This window comes from Rhipicephalus microplus, chromosome 7, assembly GCF_043290135.1.
Source record: "Rhipicephalus microplus isolate Deutch F79 chromosome 7, USDA_Rmic, whole genome shotgun sequence".
NCBI lineage: Eukaryota > Metazoa > Arthropoda > Arachnida > Ixodida > Ixodidae > Rhipicephalus > Rhipicephalus microplus.
The window spans coordinates 10,979,937-11,004,858 of record NC_134706.1 but is presented as its reverse complement, the minus strand read 5'-3'; the positions used below and the strand labels follow the sequence as shown (position 1 = coordinate 11,004,858).

General features: G+C 45.9%; 1 protein-coding gene across 1 annotated transcript; it reads left to right on the top strand.

The window, feature by feature from the left end:
- The first annotated feature begins 1,427 nt into the window (after positions 1–1,427).
- Positions 1,428–15,396, top strand: Mink (Mitotic spindle and nuclear protein). The gene is made up of 2 exons (XM_037430894.2): positions 1,428–1,682; positions 14,692–15,396. The coding sequence occupies exons 1-2, from the start codon at positions 1,520–1,522 to the stop codon at positions 15,195–15,197; spliced, it is 669 nt and encodes a 222-aa protein (XP_037286791.2). The 5' UTR covers positions 1,428–1,519; the 3' UTR covers positions 15,198–15,396.
- Positions 15,397–24,922: the final 9,526 nt, after the last annotated feature.

The following is a 24,922-nucleotide window of genomic DNA, read 5'->3' as shown; positions in this document are numbered from 1 at the left end:
GAGGAGGTCATGTTTGGCAAACTTTCTATGAGTACCGAAGACCCATGTAGGATGTTATCTTATCAAAAACAATGAAACAACAAAGACGGAACGTGAATAAAAACACGAGAGTGTGCTTCGAAGCGAAGTTTATCGAAAAATGAAAAAAAAGTAATAAAGGTAAGATAATGTGATGATGGTATGTGCCTTTGCTCCTCTGCAAGACACAGGCCGTCACATTTTAAGGTTGATCTCAAAGAAATACCTGATGAAGTGAAGAGGTTAAAATAATAATTGCTGGGGTAGAATGCACAATATGCGACATGGTGTATTAGTCACCTCTGGCTGTCGCTAGCCTCCTAGGTTTCTCCAATAAGACAGCATGAAACTTGAAAGTAGGGTACTGTATCCAAGAAGAGAGGAAGGATACTGAGCAGGGCTGCAACAAGAAGGAGGTTGAGGGGGTTTCGACAACCTCTGAAAGTTTTTATTGCCCTGACTTTTTGGGTGATACTAAAGTATTTACAAGCCTTCACATAGACCACCAGTTGCCAAAGCTGGCCATTCTACACAAGAACACCCCCGAAACAAATTCTTGGGTACGACACTGGTCGTGACAACCAGGGTACCACATTTGGCTGGGAACGGACGAAAGTGTTTGGTAACGAAATAATGGATAGTCATTGACCCTCGACAAACACATTTAATGTAGATACTTGGGAAAGACAAATTAATAATAACTGTTAGTGTTTACCGTCCCGAAACAGACTACTAGTCACCTAAGCAGAGGGTCGGGGTAGGTGAAGTCTATATCACACTAGAATATGGGCCCATATTCTAGTACACTATACTCACACATTGACTTTGTAAGGAAGGGGCGGCATTGTGACAAATCTCTCCCCCCCCCCTCACTTTTTTCCTGAATGGAAACCTTGCGCACGCTTGAAACGGCGCAAGAGGCAACGCGCTGTCGTTACTGTTTTTATTGAGAACACGGGTTCTCTGCATGTTTACTACTTGTGTCATCACATTCTACACAGCTGATCGCCGTTAAGCCTTATCCTGACGAACTCACTTCTTTCTAGCTGCAGCTCACCTAAAAAAGGCCAATCGCGATCAAGAAGTTGGATACGGGTAAGCCCAACAGCGATCGAAAGTACTCAAACCACCTTTTTTTCTTCAAACTGACTCTGCCGATTTTGTTTGAAACTTTGAAGTGCGAAGGAAACACGGAGGAAGGAAAACAACGGCGCGAAGAAACGACAAAAAGGAACACACACAAAAACTACAAGCACTTCGTTATTTTTAATAAGCAGATTTAGTTTATTAAAAATATTTTATGATGTATTTAAAGTATAGGAAGTATTTGTAACATTGTTTTTTATAAAAAATTGTTTGTGTCTTTTTTTTTTCACTTTCACATTTTCTGCGGCGCTACGTTAGGTCACGTGACAAATCTAGCGTGGCTGTTCAAATAGTTTGGCGCAGCGGCCGCTGTTTTAGTTGGTATCATTGTGGTGCAGTTGCCGCCCTGTTTCCAATGGAAGGCCAGCTGAATGTGGACGACCTCGAGTCTCAGCAGTATGCGAAGCTGCTCGCATTGGCCCGTGAGCTGGGCTACACCTGCAAAGGCAACCCGAAGAAGTCCAAAGTGGTCAAGTTCATACGGCAGTCCGTTGCCTGCGGTCTCGTCAAAGGGAAAGGTTGGTAAATCTCTTATACGGCGCGTAAACATCGTGCCTCGTTGAATTCGCATTCAGTCGGCATTGCATGTAGCGAGAATTACCTTGTCCGAAATGTCTCGGGAAGCACTTGCTCCGCATGTGCATTTCTAGAGTGGTGTTGGTCACAAAGGGCTGTGCCCTGTGCCGGCCATGCACCGTGAGTCGTGCCGGTAAGAAACCACTTTCGCGCGTTTGCCGACGTATGTACTCTGCTTATGCACTGGTGAGTGGCCTGCTTTGCCGACCAATTGTGGTCAAGTTTTTATGTGTGTGTGTGTGTGTGTGTGTGTGTGTGTGTGTGTGTGTGTGTGTGTGTGTGTGTGTGCGCGTGTGCTAGAACGGAAAGAAAAATGCGCTCTATTCTGCAACTATTGCGGGACCACGGCTCAGCGCCAGAACTCGTTAATTGTTGCTTGATGGGCCGTCACCTGAGAATTCTGAAATTCTCATGGGCGTTCCCCGTAGGAACTGTACAGTACGTTGCCGACGAGCAGGTTTGACTGTGTGCATTTGCTGCTGTTACTTCGCCCCCTAGGGTAACGCCCCCCTAGGCGTCCGACCAAACTGGCGGCATTTTCGCACAAGTGGTATTTTGCCGGTTCTTTTGCTGTCATCTGTGGCTGTGGACTTTGGATGCTAGCATAATAGTGGGAACTGCAAAGCGGCACGGCAGAGACTGCTGGGCCGCAGTGATACGGGGCAGCCACTGGAAAGACAGAACACTTATGCCGATACTGGCAATGAAAAAAAAAAAAAAACCCACACACCAAAAGACAAGGTGTCGACAGGTTGATGTCGTTCACTTGACGTGAACTGGAGCATTTAATACTCTTGTCTGTTCGCTGGCCCAATCTACTGTGTTCAAGTCTCTCAATGTTGCACTTGCCATTTGCAGTTTGATTGCTTGCTTCGTCGTCCTTTACTGTTTCTCAAGCTTCCTTGATACCCTCAAAGTTGCAACCCCATGTGTTGGAACCGACAGCGATTTCACACTTCTCGTTTTGAGTACAGCAGCAGATTGCTTGTCACTTGCAAGTGCCTCCCATGTGCACTCCCACTGACCCTTCCTCTTCGTGGGCTTTTCACGAGTAGGCTTCGCTGTAATAATTCTTCTGTTTTAACATCCCGAACCCATGATGCAATTATAACACTCCATTGTGGAGGCCTCTGAAAGAGTTGGCTACCAGGGGTTGGGCTTAACCTGCACCTTAATCTAAATATATGGGCCTCGGGCATTCTCACCTCCTCCGAAAATGTAACCGCCGCTGTGGGCACTTTAACTTGGGGTCAGCAGTTGAATACCATAACTACTAGACTACCATGGTGGCTAGGCTTCGCTGTGAGTAATTTACCTTTGTATAGACCGTTTTCATTTCATGGAGAGGAGGAATGTAGCCTTGAATCTGTACATTTTCAATACAGGGAAACGATTTAGCTATACAAGCAAAATCTATGTGAAAATTTGTGAACCCGGCATTTCGGAACCGACTTGGTTCCTTCTTCGGGGTGACTGTGGCTACGTTGCAGCGGCGTCTTCAAGGCACTCTAGGGGCAGTTAATGACCCCCCTCCTCCCATTTTGCGACGCGAGTGTAGTCCGCGGGCATACCCCGGTAAAAGGGTTTCGAGAGAACGGATGATGTTTTGGGTCGTTCCTTGTATATGCCACGACTTGGACGAGAACCGGCTGACAGGCTACCGCGGCACTATGTTTGGCTGCCACAACTGTCGAAAGCACAAAAGGCTGGCAGCCGAAACGTGCGAGGTTAAACTTCTTCGTAATGACTTTACTTAGGACTCGGGCCTTCTTCTCTGACATTTTATTCTATGCGGTATCTGTCATTGTGACGTTTTTTTCATTTCATGAGCTTGTGATTCTGCTTGGGTACTCGGGCTCTTCGTCCGCAGCAAAGAGAAGCAATGTCAAAGCTGAGAGTTCACAAGAAAAACAGTTTTGCCCAGAATTCTGCTGTGGTAACTTCAACATCCCCATTTCTATGTAACAGCACATAAGTTAGTGCTTGCTGGCTATTGAAATCTGAGTGCGTGCAGTTTTAGAATTATCTAATGAACACTTTCCAATCTGCATAGTAGAAAGGTCAGCATGACATAGTGTAATTTAGCTCAGGAACGTGCCTCTAACGTTTTTGTGACAGCACGGTACTTCTCATCTTCGCAGTTTTGCGACAACTGGGGCAGTTTTATGACAACCACACTTTTTTTTTTTTCGAGGCAGCCCGAGTCTTGTGAATCGTCAGCCTACAATCATCAAAGCCAGGTCTTATGTTGATACGTATGTGCATAGTAATGCTTCTTTAAAAAATAAGACAACAATGTTACCGAAAATAGGCGCACTTCGGCGTATCGCCAATGGTGATTGGTCGCGCCGAAGTGAACTTGCATCATATCGTGCTTCATAATGTGGAGGAAATTCATTTTCGCTCTCTTTGTGTTGCTCCTATGCAGAAGTTCAAGCTCATGGATCTGTTGTACATCTGTTTGTTATCCTGCGCAATGATCAGACACAAGCTTTCAACTACGGTGACGACACAAAATCAACGCAGGCATCGGTGTTTGTGCTTTCTCCGTTCCATAAGCTTTGTTCTGCGGCATCCTCAGTGAGACCAGATGATCTGCTAGTGATTATAGAGTTATGTTAAACTCAAGCAATTAGGACAAAGAAACCAGAGTCATTTTAAACACTTAGTGCTCACATGTGCAGCTGGACAAGGGCATATGTATTCGCTTGTCTCCGTGTACGTTTCACCGATTACTTCGAGAGTTGTCTGAAAATTTAACGCTTGTGCATAATCCCATAAGGCCAGCTACATATAACGAAACAGGCTAACCAATTATCTACTTACACGTGCCGGTTAAGCAATTCATTGATACTCTACTCGCCTCCTGTCCATCGTCGGCACTGCTGCGGGAATGTCTCGTGGGTTGCTGCTGCTTTCTGTTTCAGCCATTTTGAAGCTGACAGCTTAGCGATTACTTACCTTGCGCCTATACACTCGCAAGGTGTTGTGTTTTGACCCTGTACTGCGAACAGCAGCACTACCCTTTGTACCGAGTGCATATGCTGCATACACCGCCGCAGATTGCCACACACAAGCAAGGCAGCGAAACATGGCAGATTCTAGACGGCGCTGTAGCAGAAAAATGGCAGCCTCCTTGGTGAATTGGTCTATGCACACTCTTGTACAGACTCTGAAGGTTGGTCATCAATCATAGCATACTCTTGAAACTCGATTTAACGATGTGATTACCATGGTAAAATTATTTGGTTAAATCTCGAATTTAGAGAAATTAAGAAATTTTCTCTCCTTCAAAGTTCTAAAATGACATAATGGCATCCGCAAGCTACCACATCATTTTTTTTGCTGGCAACCATTGCCTGTACATTTAAAAAGTGCACGAGGGCAGCCCAGACATTTCTGGGCTGTGCAGGCAAGATAGATGGTCACGTGAAGCTGTGACAGGCTTCTGATATGCAGGGATATAGAGAACTAATGCTACCATTGTGCAAGTTGGTTGAGCGAGAAAGATGTGCAAAAATAATCAGTGTGATCTGCGCTTGATAACCATAGCATGAACAAAACAACCATGTCTAGCACCACCCTGTACATAGGGCAGTAAAGTCTGTTCCGTGAATGTTTAGAGCATGCCGCTTAGTTAAAATAAAGCTACTGCTGTTACTAGTGTGCCTAGATGTCTCAACCACATAATGTTGAAATGCTCTTTGTCATGAAAGCTGTCATGTGGGCTCATGCTGGTCACATAATACCAGAGTCACACGTACCCTTTTGGTATACCATCCAGTCGATGGCCACCTAAGCACCACAACTCTGACTCGATAGAGTTGTCTGGCTAGTACACAGCAGTTTTGAGGGGGGGGTTGAGTGGTTCAGACGCAAACGTTTTGCGCCACTGCGGATCTTGATTTTCGTATTCATATGTCAACTAAAGTTAAGTATAGGTTCACTTAAAAACTCAAGCATGTCGCTTGATGTTGTGTAAATGCTTTAATAAATTGTTTATTTGCCTTTATGAATACATATTTTGCTCCTCAGTTGTTGAGCAGAGAAACTGTGGCAAGCAATGCATACTACAGGGATTGATTGATTGATATGTGGGGTTTAACTATCCAAAACCACATGATTATGAGAGACGCCGTAGTGGAGGGCTCCGGAAATTTCGATTACATGGGGTTCTTTAACTTGCAATCAAATCTGAGCACCTGGGTCTACAGCATTTCCGCCTCCATCGGAAATGCAGCCGCCGCAGCCGGGATTCGATCCCGCAACCTGCGGGTCAGCAGCCGAGTACCTTAACCACTATACTACCGCGGCGGGGCATACTACAGCGACAGCATGATGAAGAGAAGCACGTGGCTGTTGTCGAGAATATATGCAGTTCACTCATTTCGAGTGGCAAAGATGCTTACTGTATGATTCACGACACAACACTCATGTTGTCATGGGGTCGTGACGTGGATGAATGGAGTAGTTGGCTTCGAGGTGAAACTCTTTTTTTCACCAAACTTGAGTCAATAGACCATCGGTTGGATGGCAATGCGAATGCCCATACGACACGGATATAACTCCAAATGTAGTTCTGTTCCTCATGGTGGAACTCTGCTTTCAGCCTTAGAGATGAGAAATCGCTAGAAACAGTGTTTCGACTAGTGGTCTTTTCTTCAAGGCAGCAACTGCCTACCTTGGTTAATGTATGGGTATGCTTTATACCTCTCACCGAACCAAGACAGGAGAGGAGGGAAGGGCAAGTGATAAAACTGAGATGGTGATAGAGGAGGAAACAGAGCGGACATGCCAAGTTAGGTGAGTAAGGAGAAAGATTAAGCAGTCAGTGAAAATAGATGAGTGGGAGGTTAGAAGTGGTGTTTAGATGACTGAATCATGGCAAGTTGAAAAAGAATACCACCTACTGATTTAGTTTCACTGTGATGTGGACTGTTAAAAATACCTGAAAGAAAAGCTCGAGGCGTACTGGTTTTCATTTTGTTGCCGAGTTGCAAAGTTTGAGCGCATGCAGCATCCAATGGAACAAAAAAATGTCAAGTGTATCACTAAGAGATTAAAAAGCAGCGGAGTGGTCTAGTGAACAAACGGGTAGCAGATGCTCCATTGGACACTAAGTGAAAGGCATAGACCGGGCCAACTATGAAGGACAGACAACCGTTGGTCGGTTAAGCAAACTGAATGGTCACCTAGGGATGGGGAACAATGTCGAGGAAAGTGGAGATGTTTACAGGGGTAAAATTGAATCAGCTTGCGCAGGAAAGTGTAAACTGCAGATCATTGGGAGAGGTCTTCGTCCTGGACAACAACAGGCGAGAATGAGGAGAAATGTTTATTTTTCGAAATGGTGTAGCGGTGTAGGTTCCGCGTCCACCTTAGGCGGGAGGTCTCCTCATTCCAGGAACCCTCTGGCCTTCGCTGCCCTGGCCTTCGCTGCCTCCTTGGCTCTGGCGACGAGACGTCGTTGTGGGTCCAGGTCCTCCAAAGCGAGCTTGGCCTCCCACTTTTCGAGAAAGTGTTCGTTTTCTTTACCAGTGTTGCAGGTGTTTGGCAGAGGTGATAGATCAGTATTTGTATTGAATGGACACTCGAGGATCAGGTGGGCCAACGTGTCAGGTACGGCGCAAATCGGGCAAACATAGTCATGTAATGTTGGGTACAATCGGTGCATCAGTAAGCCGTGTGTGTACGTGTTGCTCTGCAGTCTTCTCACTATGGTGGTGTCCTCTTTGTTGAGCTTCGAGTGTGGTGGTGGATACTCTCTGCGCGCCAGTCTAAGGTGTTGCAGTATTGCAGAGTAAGGGTTAGGTACAGACTTGGCCTCCGCTGACACAGTCCTGGCGTCAAGAAAGCGGGAAGGCGTAGCCCGGCAGGCGTGATCGTGGGCCGCGAAATGAGCCGCCTCGTTTCTCTCCAGCCCTTCGTGCCCAGGAACCCGTCACACAGGTGAACGGCATCGGAGTGCTTCGGCGCTTCAGTGTCTGAATTGCTTGGGTAGACACACGACCTTTCCTGTAGTTTCGCAAGGCTCCTTGAGAGTGTGTGAATACCACAGCTGCGTATAAGCACGTTGTGGTAGCTAGGGCGATTGCCACCTCCTTTGCAGGTTCTGGGCTTCGAGTACGTACTGTGGCAGATGCGAGCTGTACGCCCCGAGTATCAATGACGCTCAAAGCGTAGGCATCTCTACCAGGATACTTGGCTGCATCTGTGTATCTGGCGTCGGGATATTGGCTGTGATTTTTTCGTAAAACATTCACTTGTGCCTGCCTCCTTTCCTTGTGATGTGTGGGGTGCATATTGCGGGGGATTCGTGCAATACAGAAAGATTTGCAGATGTCAGCGGAATCCGTTTTTTCCGGTCCGCGTCTGTGTTGCCTATGAAGGTTTCGCTATAGTTCAGCCGTTGTAGCACTGATCTTCCAGTGGGCAAAAGCTTTAGTTGTTCTAGCTGGCTAGCCCTGTGTGCTTCGGCTAGTTCCTGCCAGGTATTGTGCACACCCATTTTCAGTAGTTTCGCAGTGAAAACTGTGAACGGGAGCTCTAAAGCGAGTTTGGTGGCCTAAAAAGTTATGGTATTCAGCTTCTCTATCTCTGCGTTCTTCAGGGTGAGGCAGGGAATGCCATACGTTATTCGACTGCTGAGGAGAGCTTGCACCATGCACAGTGTCTCGCTCTTTAAGGCCGTTCTAGGGTTCGTGATTCGCCTGACGAGATGCGTGTTGAGAGTTTGCTCTGTAGTCGAAGGAGTGTGGCCGCACCTGACCTATTTTGGCACATTATTCAGTCTACAATGAAGGACGCCTGTATGATGTTGCAGTTTTCTCTGGCTCTTAAACGACCATGTGACCCTACTGGACGCCATAGGCGCTAACATGTGATGTCAGTGAAACATCATGGTGAGAGGTGTTATAAACAGAGCGTTAGCTTTCTTTTGCTTCAAAATCATAGGTATATAAGAACCTAATAAATCTGAAAATAACGAAACATTTATGCTGTAGCATGTGTAATGCTGTGGAAGTATAGTGAGTGATCTGCTTGGGTCCGCTTAAAGTACATCCAGACTCCATCAGGTCTTGCCTTCACTTGCTTGGCACAGCGTCCCGATGTTTTTGTTGCTGATAGAGTTAAATTGCGTTTCACGACGTGTTTTGGTGGCTTAGTTCTCGCTATGCCTTCTGTGTGCGTCGTCACACAGTGCTGCTCAACCTATTAACCCTTTGTAGGTTGATCAATAATATGTGGGGTTTATGTAGTACCGTACGGTGGACACCCTGCACGGAGAAAACGTGGCACGGCGCTGAAGCGTTGGCCGACAAGACGTACGCAGCAGCCGGTAGCCAAGTAGGAACTCCTTTTATGTACACAAGCATGCTATTATGTACATGTGCACAACGCCCCCTGGGGGCCAGAGAACCGGTTCTGAAACAAGAACTGTAACCGCGACACCACATCAACCACCCCTTGAAATGATGTGGGGTCTTCCACGCAACCAATAGACATTAATACAATGCACAGAATACACGGAAGAGTAAGAAATTGTACAACATAACGCATGAAGAATTACACAGCAAACACACAAAAATACAAAGGTAATGCACCCTTGAGAAGGAATAACAAGCACACACTGCACATAGCACAAGGAATGATGAATTAAAAATGTGTAGCATGCAGACCAACAATACAACCGCAAGGTACATTGCAAAGTAACCACCACATCATCCCCTTCCTTGAGAGAGGATGTCTGCATAGTTACTGTCGTGTTTGAGTCTGTGGCGACGACGCCTGTAGCGGTGCCATTTTAATGACAGGCATCTGACCTGCCGCCGCCGCCCACAGCAGCCTGGTGGAGCGACATAATAGACCCATGAACTCTGCATCCAGGGTACCTTCGGCATAGTCGGGGCCGGAACAAGCAGGTTACGACGCTCCGATGGGTCCTGGCTTGGCGCCACCGATGCAGAACCCGCGCTGAAAGCAGGAAAGGGCACTGTAGTCATAGACGTGACTAGGGGAGGAACCTCGGCAGCATGTAGAATAGTAACTGACTCTGGAATCGTGGCTGGAACGCTTGGTGGATGCACTTCCGGCAGATCTAGAACAGACACAGCATCCCAGAGGCCACCACAAGCCGAAAGACGCACAGCAAGACGGGAGCAGCAGACACAACCAATGTCTGGTTTAGCTGGGACGCAAGCAGGTAGAGTCCGGGTATGCTAAACCACAGGAAACGCGACGGGAGCAGGCACACCAGGAGCACGGCCAGCTGGGATGCTGACAGATGCAGCACAAGCGAGCACTTTTTCAGTCTGGGCAGGGATTGTCGCCGTTTGGAAATTCGAAGTATGGCCCGGTAGGATTTGCAAGATTTCCGCAGAACTCTGAGGGGCCGGTGGCGCAGCAGGGTTGAAGCATAACGTTGCAACAGTATGGGTCGAGGACGAACGCCGCGGCATTGATGCTCGCGTCGCGTAACCGAGTCGACCTCCAGAGCAGCCAGCTGTTGCAACGCATGCTCGACGCGCTCCTCTTCCCTGGCATGTTCCAACGCCGGCTGGACAGTGAAAGCTCTCCCACCTGGATGAATGACCGAAGCAGGTCAGGGTCACGCAGGCCGTGTAGAATATGGTCCTGTATCATTGTATCTGCAGTGTTGCCGAAATTGCAGTTGTTGGCCAACCACCGCAGCGCTAGAATGAATTGGACAGCGGTCTCGTCCGGCTCCTGAACTCTCCGTCGAAATCGGGCCCGCACGCAGAAAGAGTCTTCTAGCGATGTGATGTATGCATCCAGAACGGCTAAGGCCTGCTGGTACGAGTCGCATGTTGCACCTTGTCCTGAAGGCTGTACGCCATCAAGCGGCGTCTGTTCGTCGGCAGCCTTGTAGTATGCTTGCGATCCCTCCACTCCAAGCGCGTTGAGCAGCAATGCCTTTTTCGTGTCTGGCGTAGCATCCGATGCCGCCGCGTCAACGTACACTTGCACGGCGCAACGCCCAGTATTCTACGAAATCGGAGGCAGGCCAGGGCATTGCAGGAGCGGAGATGGTAGAATGGCGGGGAACATGCTACTGCCGAGACAGAACAGATGTGGAAATGAATGTAGAGCTGCCCCAAGTGTAACAGTCTGCAGTCCCGTCAATCTGCTAAAATATCCTTGGGTAGCATCATGAATGTGAGCCGGACGGACAGCAGAAGAAAGTAGAACGAAGAATGGCTCACATTTCGGCAGGATATACGCAAAGCAGTGCAGGTATGGTCTCGGTGTGTCACAAGCAGGTAATCTTCAGGAAATACCGCTTCGGCGGGTTAGCTTACTTCCGTGGGTTAGCGGTGGGTTAGCTTTTATGTACACAAGCATGCTATTATATACATATGTACAACGCCCCCGGGGTGCCAGAGAACCGGTTGAGAAACACGAGCCGTAATCGGGACACCACAGTGTAACGTTCCAAAACCACCACATGATTATGAGATGCTGAGTGGAGGGCTCCGGAAATTTTGACCGCCTGGGGATCTTTAACGGGGTTGATCAATATTCACATAACAGACATTATACCTGTGAAATACCTTATTAGCATGCTTAGAAATAGAATAAAGCAAGTTTCACCACAATATGACCATTACTTTTCAAGAAAAAAAGTTGATGTATGTCTCTCATTGACTCTTGAGGTGTCCTTGGAAAAGTGGGACGTCCCATTGTCTGATGAAGGCACCAAGCTGTAATACTTTGCGAAATTTCTCTCAAAAGAACGCCTGATGCAAGCGATACAGAGATGCATTTCGAAAACTGTGCAACGAAAAATTTGTGGGCGGCCCTATTTCCAGATGTGATGCAGAATCTGCTCCTCTGCCTGTTGTGTTCAGCCAAGTGGCTCTGTTCGAGGTCTTCGCATACGTCTTAGCTTCTTTCTGTCTCTTTGGTTGGTGTAGATAAGGACAAACACCTCGGTTATGCCTGAATATTGGCCCATATATAAAGTTGTGGTAATGAATCGTGGCAAGCCATATCGATGCAATGTTGCTACATGCATTGATTTCCGTAAGTGCATTTACAACTGCTGCATGAGGTTCGTGAACTCTATTCAGGGCCGAGATCTTCTGCACTTGTTTTCTGCGCTTCCTGGCTGTCTAAAGCATCAATTCTGTCATTCATATCCTTTGGCCCTAGATTTCAGAAACATTTTAGCCACAGCTTTCGCTTTCAGCGTCGCTGCTCTCGTAGTGGCAAAAAAAAATTAATAATGAAGAACAACTTGAGGGTCTTCTCGGTAATAAAATGAGTTTTTAACAATTATGCCCATCTAACTAAAAAACAGCAGTGCGTACATGTTATATTGTTAGGCTAAGTAAGGAAATGCTTCATTTTTTGTCAAGTGCTTTTACAACATGATTTTTAGCCATTATATTGCTTCTATTTTGAATGAATGTTCATAGATGCATTCTAAGGGTATCATTCAAGATCCAGAAAAAGAGAAAATTACCATAAATTTAGAACCTTAGCTATCTTCCCCACTATGAGACACCACTTTTAAGAAAAGTTCGACAGAACAAAACGAACCTAAACTGAACGTATCACCGATATCATGAATCACAAATGTGCCAAATATATTTTCTTGGTTTTTTAAGTGTTCCTGCTACACTGTAGCAGAAAAGTATAATGCTGATGGCAACAGAAAGTGGTGGAGAAAGCTTTTACTGAAAAAAAAGTGGCACACATTTGTCCAATTATTCCTCAAAGGGCTAAAGTGTAAGTGTTCACGACTGCTTTATATCACAATTGAGACAGTATGATGCTGGAAGCTGTCAACTATGGCTCGGCAAACATCGCTGTATCGCCATGTTTTGTCGACAACAGAGACTTTGCATCAGCTGACTTAAAGTGATGTCGGCTGAAGAGTTGAGGGGAATGTGAGCTGGTATGGATAATGTGCTTTTATAAGTATTAAATGAACCCGGACAATAAAAGAAGACGAGGTGTAGTATTGAAGCTATAGTATTGGCCATGTTTCAAAATACACAAGTACTTGAAAATTTTCGGAAAACGTCTCGCGACCCTTTTAAAGTGCCCCTAAACCACTTCAAGTTTTTGAATTTATTTTGATAATACTAAGTGTGAGCAGCACAAAAAAAAAGGACGAAGAAAGGCACATAAGTGGAATTCGCAGAGCCATGTCATTTATGCACTGGTCTATGTTGTATGTGTCTTTCCTTTTCTTCATTTTTTCTTTACTGAACATACTTAGTACATATCAAGACATGTGCAGTACTTGCCGATTGCAACAAGAACATTTAGGTCTATGTAGCGCACATACATTTGTTTTCACCATCCTCAGTTTGGGTCATAGTGGTGTAATTCCGATTCGAATGCATAAATAAGAGCCAATATTATCTTCAGGGACCACATTGATCACAACATGACGGGGGCACCTCAGTCAATAGCGTATGACAGGTGTTATATCAAACAATTTGATGCTTCATTTAAATTCGTGAGCGCTGCATCAACTATAGCCTACCAACAGGTTTTTCTAGACTAAATTTAGTTGCAGTGTTAAAGTTGAGGTTGACTCTGCTATGAACACATAGCCGTAAGGCTTTTTTGAAACTGTGCACTGATAGTGGACTTCCACGTGTTTCATGATCCAAAAGAGGCCTCTCTTGTTTTCCTCTTTCCTTCGCTCTGCTCCGTTCGTGGGCCCATCTCTCCTCCTGGTCGACTGCTGCTCTTCACCATGCAATTAGGAAGAGCAGCGAGCTAAAAGTGCCTGCGAGCAGACAAACGGGTTCTTTTAACAGCGAAGCGGATTAATCGCGGCATTCTGCTGTTTTGCGATAACAACTATTATTATGACTGACCACTGCATTTCTAGCACGGGCAGTGCAGTAAGTCAGCCGGCACAAGCTCTCCCACTGTGTAATTTCTCGGGTATGGGATGCAATAACCCATGCGAGTGAGAAAACGAGTATAGCAAATGGAAGAAAAGAGATCGGAAAAAGAACAGTGAAATATCTCGGGTATGGGATGCAATAACCCATGCGAGTGAGAAAACGAGTATAGCAAATGGAAGAAAAGAGATCAGAAAAAGAACAGTGAAATAGAGGAAGGGGAGAAAAATAAAAGCAGATAAAGGTACAAAAGATACAGAGCGAAAGATGGAAACACAAAACAGAGATGGACAAGGAGAAAGACATAGAAAGGAGGAAGAAATAAAGAGAAATGTGAGAATAAGGCGAAACAGAAGGCAGAGAGGAAGGACAAAACAAAAGAGAGACAAGGAACTAGAGACCAGAAATGCCACCAATCTCTAGTTCCTCTAAACGATGCACCACTAGTGCGAACTTGCCTTAATTTTTTTTTGTCAATGGCACGAGGAGAGAGCATCTTGACGCCATGGCGAACTTTGAGGATTACCACTGAAAGGCCCAGAAAGAAGGGGTCGTTTCTCGGAACTCGCGGAGCATCGCCGCTCTTAGAGCTGCCGCGTTTGGCATTATTAATTGCGTCAGCATTTTGAACTCAATATGTGTTCACTGGAAATGTAAAAAAAATCACCGGATGTGGTTTAGGGGCCTGTTTATTATTTATGACCGCCCGCTAAGTGTAAATATAACTACTCTGAAATTTCGGAACTTGTGCATGTTCTTTGTTCATAATGCGGTAGATGTAAACTTACTGTTGGCTTGGTCAGTGACCATGATTTTTATTAAATCAGAATTTTTCAGGTGTCTTTTTTTTTAAAGAAAGACGTGTAAACTTTCCTTGTAATAGTAAACAAGCTTATTATTTAGTGAACAACTTTACTAGACTTCCCTTGTAATATTTTGCAATGTGGGTGACCATTTTTCATTTTTATTGAATCTTCAGTTTTCGTTTGCATTGACCAATCTCAATGTTTCTCGCCAGTGCACACGAGAATATTTTAAGAAGTCATTATTTTTAACCTTGCAGAAAACAGCTCTGTGACATTTGCCCCCGACACAACCGCGGCAGAGTCGAGCCCCGAATTTGTGCAGCCCGTGGATGTGGCGCCGCCAAAGCGTGCCGTAGCTGCCAACAGGACCCCCGGGCCAAAGTCTGCGTCTAAAGTGAAGAAGACTCCAAACTTTTCCAAGCTTCACGCTGCCGAATTCGACAAGATGAAGTCCGTAGTGGACTGTGCTGCCCGCCGCAACATCCTCGCGAGCTCTGCTGGTCGAACACCCAAGTCGGCTGCCCGTCTCAACAATATCCCTCACCCCGACACATCGCAGACACCCAAGGCTGCTTCGCGCATTCCCAGGCTGATCGTGAATAAGGCGAAGACTGTGCCGCTGCGGGAGCCAGTTCGGGCACGCATTTCTCCGAGCCAACGCACCGCTACTCGGCAGCGCCAAGTGCGCACCATCCTGGGCAAGGTGCGCTCAAACAGAAGGTTCGATTTGCTCATGGCAAAAAGGGGCTTTGTGTGTGACTGAGCCAATATCACAATTTCAGCTGCTAGCTTGCCATCTTTACCATTTTTTTTTTTTTCAAACATACTTGGCAAGCAGGCTTGTAGCACATAGGCTGAAGCAGTGCATATGTTTTATTCATACTGCCGGCTCATAGGCAGTGGGAGATTTTCTTTTTACATCATCCGGCATTTTAACTATTGACTCACTTAATCAGTAAGTATTTTAATGGTTTGCTTTATCTTTAAGCTCATACTGTACGCTATGGCTTTCACATTCAGCTACAAGAGATCTCCTCATTGGCCACTGTTCATACAATATGAGGGGTTGACATAAATATGTTCTACATATTTTGTTTGTGTCCGATGTTTTCGCTATTGTCTTTTTACTTGTCTTCATTTTCAGAGAAAGACAAACATGCTTGTATTTTGCTTTACACACAGTGCTATTTTAATGGTTGGCTTTATCTTTAAGCTCATACTGTACGCTATGGCTTTCACATTCAGCTACAAGCAGAAGTGCCAATTGCTTTTAGTTTTCCATTTTTCATCATAGCATTAACCATCCAATTTTCTTTATTCTTTGTAGATTCGCAATTTGGAATTCAGTTTCATTGAATGCTTAAATGCTTTCGCTGAAGTTGTACATAATTAAACTTTCCTTTGATCACTGTGTGCGTGCGTTTCTCTCCTCAGTGCCTCCACATGTACCCCTGCTACACGACAAAGCACGAGACTATGGCCATTTCTTTCTTTCTTATGTTAGACGACACCGTAGCTGTTTTGACACCATTGTGTCTGTGCTGCTTGCAAACATTAGGGCAGCAATGAAATGATAGACCACGTTTTTTGTCACTGCCCTGCATGCAGAGGCTGCATTAGCCCACCTTGACGACAGACCCTTAATCAAACACAGTGCTTAAATGCCGACACTTTTCACGAAAAATCGGTCGAGGCCTAGAAACTTTTTGCATGGCAGTGGCCTCTGGAATAGGCTATAGCACCCCGTTCTTATTCAGTTGTTTCTTATGTTTTAAGTTTATTTTTACTTTTCTCTCCACTTTCCTCCCCATCTTTCTTCACCTTTCTCCGCCCCTTAGGGTAGGCTAGCCAACCGGATGCTACAATTTTGGCTGACCTCTCTCTCTCTCTTTTTTTCTTTCTGCCGTTTATTGCTCATGCGGGCTCTTCAAACGCACAAATTCTGTGCTACGCAGAGGAATCTCGCCACGTAGCTCAGTTTCACGCGTTGCCATCTCAGGCCCGTTCCCAGATCAGCTACGACCCATGGTACAGGCATGTGTGGCATGACAAAAGAGACATCGTATGGCTGTGGACGCGACTTCGGAAGTGTGGCTCAACCCAAAACTTTTTGGTGCGTTAAACTGGCCCTTTTGTCACCGTCGATTGCTGAAGTGACCCGATTTATTAAATAGCTCATCTTCTATCTCATAGATACCATTCTAAGCAGACTCAACATGTCCACGTCTTCCGCCTAAATCGCTCTCATTTCCATCACTCGGAGTTCGCACAACCATTTAGCCCAGTAGACTTTGTCTAAGCGAGGAGTGCTGCTCTTAAGTGACAAAAGGGAACAGAAATTTCTAGTCTTTGGAGCGAATTGGTATTGGTGCAACAACTATTCACCCCTCTTCCATCAGCCCATTGTTAAATAAAGCCATCGCATCATAACAGTATGTACAGAAAGAGTTTCTTTGCCATTTGTATGCTGTAGTTCCTCGTAGTTTACAAATAATTTTAAACATAAGGCATGCTGTAATGAAATCTTTTTGTTTTGCTTATGTAATCATTGAGCTTTGCTTGTGTATATGTAGTAGTATTACATTTTATGAAATAAAATTTCAATTAATCATGCAAATGCTTGGCTTATGTGCCCGTGTGATTTCCTCGAGTACAGGCCAGGAGAATTTTGCATATTCAAATGCAAACAAACTTTATTTGTAAATTTAGTTAATGGAATAGCATTGCACATTTTAGTGGAATTCAGTATAGGGGGTGCTTTGAGAAATGTGTCAAATTCTGTGTGCGGACTGCACTTGCGTTCATGGCTGCATGGAGCACATGTTAATGAATGCAGAAGAGCTACACCTCTAATTGTTTTTTGAATAGTGATGTCATTCTGGTCGACTGCTTGTTGTGCTCATCAGTGCTTCAGTTGTCCCATTGAATTTGGTTGATTTCATTTTGCCGCAATAACTGCTGCAGGGAGCTTTTCCTATATCTTGAAGCTGTTATTGGCTTTTCGCATGGAGAGCTTCAGTTATTCCGTTTCGCATAACTGCCCAACTCCAGTGATGAGAATGTCAACAGATATAGTTTCCCAGTAACACCCAAGAGGTGGGGAGGGGGGGTGATAATCGTTATCTGTTTTTACGAGCAAAAAAAAACACTTAACAGCATAAATACTGTTAATGTCTGCTCCCAATGGTACCACTTATTTGTCCTGATTGGTGATAGGAGGTGGACTACAAGCCCCGCCGCAGTGGTCTAGTGGCTAAGATACTGGGCTGCTGACCCGCAGGTCGTGGGTTCAAATCCCGACTGTGGCGGCTGCATTTCCGATGGAGACGGAAATGTCGTAGGCCCGTGTGCTCAGATTTGGGTGCACATTAAAGAACCCCAGGTGGTAGAAATTTCCGGAGCCCTCCACTACGGCGTCTCTCATAATCATATGGTGGCTTTGGGACGTTAAAGCCCACAAATCAATCAAGGTGGACTACAAGCATTGAAGTGAGAGATGGGGGTGCTGACAGGGACTTCGGGGGGAGGGGCGATGGACCCTACCATCTCCCCCCTCTGGATCAGTCACTGATTGCACGACATCTTGTTGCCACAAGTCGCCTACAAGTAATCCCGAAAAGCACGTAAAGCTGAGGATTAAAAAAAAATTACGGGCTCTTCGTTTTGAATTTGTTTTGCCAAGGAGCATAAATTTAGAGAGGGTGATTATCAGATTCATATCACAGGAGGTGACTTGAACGTAGCATCAATCAACCATCGCATTAGCGCCATCGCGGTAATAACTGGTGCAACCTTTAGAGTGATCGCGTTAGTAGTTATACCACAGAGGACTCTGGTTATACCAATGTTTGCCACTCCCTAGTGCTTGCATGCTCAGTAGCAGTGCACGCATAGAGAAAGCTCTACGGTGAGTGTCTGCGCTCGGTAGGCGGAGGAGAAACAGTGCAACAGGATAGAAAGGTGGGCTAGTTGTTAATTCGTAATTGTTAAGCGAACTTGTGGGAGGAACACACACAGGAAGCAAAAAGGAGGCACACAGCACGAGCTATCGCTAACAGCTAAAACAGCGCGAAATAAAGGTGCGACTGCGAAACACAGACACACAAGACGAGGGTTGGCCTGCTTTTCGGGTCTACTTTTTTTTTTGCTATGTTTATCAAAAGTGTGAACAACCAACCAGCCCAGACAGCTAGTTTTATAAGCTTCAGAGGGCGTGTGTATACTGCAGAATACACATGGTCATATCCAATATATTGCACGAGCACTTTAAGGCGCGCGTTGCAAATGGTCTATTTAGTGGCCCTTACCAACGAGTGCCCGCCCCGCCACGGTGGTCTAGTGGCTAAGGTATACTCGGCTGCTGACCCGCAGGTTGTGGGATCGAATCCCGGCTGTGGCGGCTGCATTTCTGATGGAGGCGGAAATGTTGTAGGCCCGTGTACTCAGATTTGAGTGCACGTTAAAGAACCCCAGGTGGTCGAAATTTCCGGAGCCCTTCACTACGGCGTCTCTTATAATCGTATAGTGGTTTCGGGATGTTAAACCCCACAAATCAATAAATCAAACCAATCAACCAACGAGTGCCGGTGTTTCGCTTTCTGGCATGTATGGCCGAGCACTATGATGAAAAAGAGAAAAAAAAAAAGCTAGAATGAAATCGACGGTTCTTGCTCAAGTGTCGGATATCGCGGACATGCGCACTAGCAACTTCTGTGACCCCGGGTTTATGTCATCGCGTGGATATTGTACGTTGACAAGGAAGACAGAGTCCGGGCGATCCTACACGTTGTAATTCGCTTCCACCATGTTCCCATCCAGACGGAAGCGTTTCGCACCAGCAGCTTCATTCTCTGGTGCGGCGAATAAAAAAAAAAAAAAAGACCTACAGCGGCGGTCGATCGAAGCGTGCTGCTCGAGTTTACGGCCCAGTGGTCTGTTTAAGCCCTCTCGTGGGAAATCGGAGATGCATGCGGGTGATCTTACCCTCGGCTGTAACTTTTGCTCCCCGATCGTCAGGGAGTCGGAAGAATGCTCCAGCTCTCGGCTTGACTGTAGGCCAATGTCCTTCTGCGTTCAGCTTCTCTTTCTATAGAGCGAACAATTTTTGATTGCCTAACATTGGTACGTATTCTTTCACGCTTGGCGCTTGTCGACCGCCGTAGGAGGCATTGAAGCAGGCGTAAATTAATTCAGAAATAATTATTATTCGATAATAAAGTAATGATAATAAAGAAGATAAAGCTACATCAATAAAGCTTGCTAAATCAGTTCTTTATCGCAGTGGTGGTCTAGTGGCTATGGTACTCAGCTGCTGACCCGCAGGTCGCGGGTTCAAATCCCGGCTGCGGCGGCTGCATTTCAGATGGAGGCGGGAATGCTGTAGGCCCATGTGCTCAGATTTGGGTGCACGTTAAAGAACCCTAGGTGGTCGAAATTTCCGGAGCCCTCCACTACGGCGTCTCTCATAATCATGGTGGTTTTGGGATGTTAAACCCCACATATTAATCAGTTTCTTGACGTATGCAAACGGTTAAAAAATAAATATTGAAAAGCAGTTACCTATGAATAGATATACATGTAATAACGCGGATCAAGATAACAAGTCTAAAAGAACAGAGAGATACAAAGATTAAGACGTGACTAAGAATACGGAATGCAGTCCCGATTCCGGCAAAGTTACATCCCCAGTAAGATGATAGCACCCTTATCAAACCGCACCGTTGGTTGCGGACTGAATTCATGAGGTGACCTGCAGGGGGAGACACCAGAAAGAAGCTATCAAGAAAAGTCCCAAGTATGCGGAATGAATGCGCCGCTGTTTCTACTGACGCACACTCTGGATGTTTTATCCGCCCTGGTAGTCCACTGGTTATGGTACTCAACTGCCAGGCCGCGGGATCGAATCCCGGCCGACGTTTTGACGGAGGCGCAAATGCTCAAGGCTGCGTATACTTGTATTTGGGAGCACCTTAATCAAACCCAGGTGGTTAAAATTTCCGGAGCCCTCCATTGCGGTGTCTCTCGTATTCATATCGGTGTTTTGGGACGTTTGCAACTAACTTACTAACCCTGGATGTTTTACTATTCCCCGAAGAAGGCCACCGCGTTAGCTCCCTGGTTGCGTCGCCGCCTGGTTTCGTGTCCTAATGAGCGATATGTGACGCTTCCGTTCACGTGACGTGACTGCCTCCTCCACTCGTGACGGTGACCGGAAATTACACTGCTTCTTCTGGAGAGGGGGAAAGAGGGAGAGAGTAGAAGCTTTCCTTTCCCCGCGTTTTGTTCTCGATGTACCAACGGGGAAAATAACTGCCAGCAATCGAGAGACTTTCCTAACGACAGGAACGTAACCAGAACTTTCAATATCTTTCTTGAAGGGAGGGGGGGGGGGGGGTTCAACCATACTTTTTTTATGTTTGTGCGTGCATATCTACGCATGCAAAATTCAAAAATGTCGGTGGCGGAGGGGGGGGGGGGGGAGGTGTTCTTACGCCAGTGCCTTATCATAGATTTTTGCAATTCCTAAAGCCATCATCCGTGACGTGTGTAACTGCCATTATAAATAAAAAAAATCAACTTTGTCATACATATCTGGTGAGGAAATAAGTAAAAAAGCAGGTCAAATATCAAATAATAATAATAAAGACGCTAAACACAGACGCGAGACACGCGCAGTGAGTAGACGGGAGTTGCCGTGAATGCTGTCGCCATGGCAACGAGCTTCCGCTTGCATACATCTATCTGACAGTTGTGGCAGCCGCAACAGCTGACGCGAGTGACCGCTGACCAAAGGTCCCCGGAACAAGGCGAACGTCCACTCTGTCGCATTCTTGCCGAGTAACATCGCGGTCGTATTTTGCTCACCCTTCCTCGTGCAAATTACTTTCGGACAGTGCAAAATAACAAAAACGCCGACCAAGGTGGAATACACAACTGCGGTCACGGTGAACAAGGCTCCCGTGTGGGGAGACGAAACGTCTTTTTAAATTTTTGTGTATTTCACCTTGGTTGGCGTTTTTGTTATTTCGCACTATGTTTGTCCCCGACCAGACGGGATTCCGTCGGACTCTTGACTACTTTCGGACAGGACACGTCAGAGCGCTCTGCTGCGCAACTTATTATGTACTATTTATTCGCCTTCATATTCTCAGCCTTCCAGCATTATTGATTTTTTTTTCATTCGCTACTTTCCTTGCCACCTAAAATATAAAATACTCGAACTACTACCTCAGAGAAACACCGATGAAGTTGTCACACACTAACACACACACAAAATGGAGACGTTTACTCTAGATGTATAAAGCTCAAGAAAAGACCAGCGAAGCTGGTTGATCATATTAGAGGCTTGACGCGGACTTCTTGGCTGACGCTGTGTCTTCCCTTGCTGTTCGCAGAGTAGAGTAGAACCACTACCTGTCACAGACCACGCAAGAATGTCGAAACTCCAGCGCCAGGAACTAACGTGGCCCCACCGCGGTGGCCTAGTGGCTAAGGTACTCGGCTGCTGCCCCGCAGGTCGCGGGATCCAATCGCGGCTGCGGCGGCTGCATTTCCGATGGAGGCGCAAATGGTGTAGGCCCGTGTGTTCAGATTTGGATGCACGTTAAAAAAAAAAAACTCAGTTGGTTGACATTTCCGGAGCCCTCCACTACGGCGTCTCTCATAATCATATGGTGGTTTTGTGACGTTCAACCCCACATATCAATCAAGCAACTAACGTGCTAAGCTGACTGTGGCTCCCCCTGTAAAAAGCGCCGCGGGCCTTTGGTCGCTCATGCTCGGCTCGCGCCCCTGGCGGGCAAACTTGGCGCAACGACTGCGCGGCTGATAAGCAACAGTGTGCGGAGGAGTTTTTGCGGACACCCGACGTTTCACCTCGAGTTTCGCTTGTAAACCATTTCCGTTCGCTTGCGCAATGCAGGGCAATCTTGCACTTTCTTTTTCTTTAATTGCGAAGCACTTGAGGGCTTTCCTGTAGGCTTGTCGTATGCTGTCGCTTGACGTAACGCAGGCAAAACCACGTGCTGCGTAACCATCTGTAACATATTGAGCGCGTGCTCGAGACGAAGAAAAGCCTTCTTCCTCTTGTTCTTCGAGTGCCCTGAGGATGATAATAAGAGAGAGAGAGAACTATGGAGAGGCAGGGAGGGTAATCAGGTTGTTTCCGGCTTGCTACCCTTCACCGGAGAGGGGGAAATCGGAAGTGCGGACGTTACTACTACGGCTATGAAAACACGACAACACAAACTACGTTAAAAATTGAAAGATGTGAACGAGAAATATCAAGAGAAAAAAATAAAGAGAAACAGAAAAAAAAAGTTTAAATAGAGACAACAAAGACAGAAAGAACAGGTAACGAGAATAAGAAAAAAAGGAGTGCAGGAAAGAAAGTGACCAGTTAAGCAGATCCCACGTGCACTGGGAATCGATGTTATTTATTTCTTTGTATTTTTAAATACCTTGTGAATACGTTGTGAGTACACTGAATACGTTGTGTATTCAGTGTACTTCCTACTATCTGGATAGGCTGTACTGTACTTGCCGCAAATTGAACTTGTGTTCTGTCTTGTAATCATGTTGTATTCCCCCCACTGTAATGCCTTATGGCGCTCTGGGTATCAAATAAACACAAACAAAAAACAAACCTTACTGGCCTCTGTTGAGGCATTGAGTAAGGGGCGCTGCTGAAGCTCAGAAAAAAGGGAGCTTCGGCGGCGCCCTCAAAATACAACATGCGAGAATATCCACGTACCAGTATTCGTGTGTAAAAGGACACAATAAGCAGTGCAATACTGAATAATTAATTAGTTACGACAGTACTGACAACAATAGAGAAAGCACAAGACTTATTCCAAAAAATAAACATATACAAGAGAAATAATCGCAGGAGGTAATGTTGATACAGAAATGCAGTCAAACAAACTCGAGGTGTGGTACAATCTAACGGTCACACGCCAAACAAAAAAAAAAGAAAAAGAGGATAACTGCAGCACCATGGCATTATAAAATGATGGATTTCAAAGCAAAAAAAAAAGATTGCAAAAAATACTGACGTCACTAACACAGAGCTCACTGCTATAGCAATGTATGTATTTACACATTCTCTTTCCTCTCTCTTTCATCTTTATGCCCCCCTTCTGATTCCCCCAGCGTAGGGTAGCGAACCGGGCATGTGTCTGGTTAACCTCCCTGCCTTCCCTCTTGTTGTGTATCCCTCCTCCCTCTCCCTTTGGCCAGATAACAGGTCAACGCCTCACGGAACGCCGCAGTATCTTCCAGACATGCGATGCTATCTGTTAGAGAATTCCAACATGGGACTGTACGTGGCAGCGCAGAGCAGTCGAATTTATTTATTTATTTATTTATTTATTTATTTATTTATTTGATTTGCATACACAAGGACACAGAGGAAAGAGGGAGAGAGCAATCTGGCAACTGCCACCTGGAGGGGCACAGCGCCTGCTCACTCTTTCGGGAGGAGGGAAGAAGCAGAGGAAAGAAAGATTAGAGGGGAGAAAGAGGAAAGAAGATGAGTCGAATGCATAGGTTCATCAGTAAATGCGCATGTAGCTAAAGTGATTATGAAGCCTGCGCGACTTAGAGGATGGCCGTTTCAAGCATGCTAGTGTTCTAGATGAACGAATGGATTCCCCTTTGAGACGAATGAATGACGTTAGGGAAGGTGACTTTGTTGTAATTTTTCATTGAGCCAAAGATTTCGAAATGACGCTGAAGATATGTACAAATGCTGTTCGCACAAACGTACGTTGAACAGTAGCATATGCTTCACATAACCTGTTGTTCGCAGTTGCGTAACTATTTCAACACCAACATGGGTATTACAAACATCAGAAGTGGTGTGCCGATATGTAGCGCTTGTGCTTGCGAGGATGGTAGCTTTGGACACTGCTATATTTAAATCAACTTCAGTGGATGGTGCATAACTACAATGGACGTTAACAGGACGAGACACCTGTATGATAGGAGTACATATGTAATGCTTATGAACTCGGATAACCTGCACAACAACCACAATTGATGTTTCACGAACAAAATACGCCTGCATAGGGTCTTGGTCCAAGCAGCTCCAGGATCTGGCGTGGCACTGCGGCAGAATACTTTATTGCCACGTAGAATGTTTGGTTTCGATTCCTGCTGGGACCGTGACATTTATTCTTTGCACTGTTCGTGTCAATGCTGCCGATGTCAGTTTTTACTAACGCTCTCGCTTTTATATTACCAAATGTATATTCTTGCCGTTCCTAGATTACATATGAACTATCAAACACCTGTGGCGCATATGTACCTGCATACTTGTGGCACATACCGCAGCTCGGTGGTATACGGGTATGTGTCGCACGTGTCTCGCGGAAAAGGGTATGACTACTTACGTGACGGGATTGTCATCATGACCAGCGACTCGTATTATTCGTGAAATCATCCTACTCTTCCTTACCGATTCCGGCTTACACCATGTTAATAGGGTGA

Bases quoted from the DNA above. Each gene is read 5' to 3' on its own strand.
- Mink (XM_037430894.2), top strand. From the start codon at position 1,520: ATGGAAGGCCAGCTGAATGTGGACGACCTCGAGTCTCAGCAGTATGCG. The intron at 1,683-14,691 runs GTTGGTAAATCT...TTAACCTTGCAG, and splicing joins CGGTCTCGTCAAAGGGAAAG to AAAACAGCTCTGTGACATTT.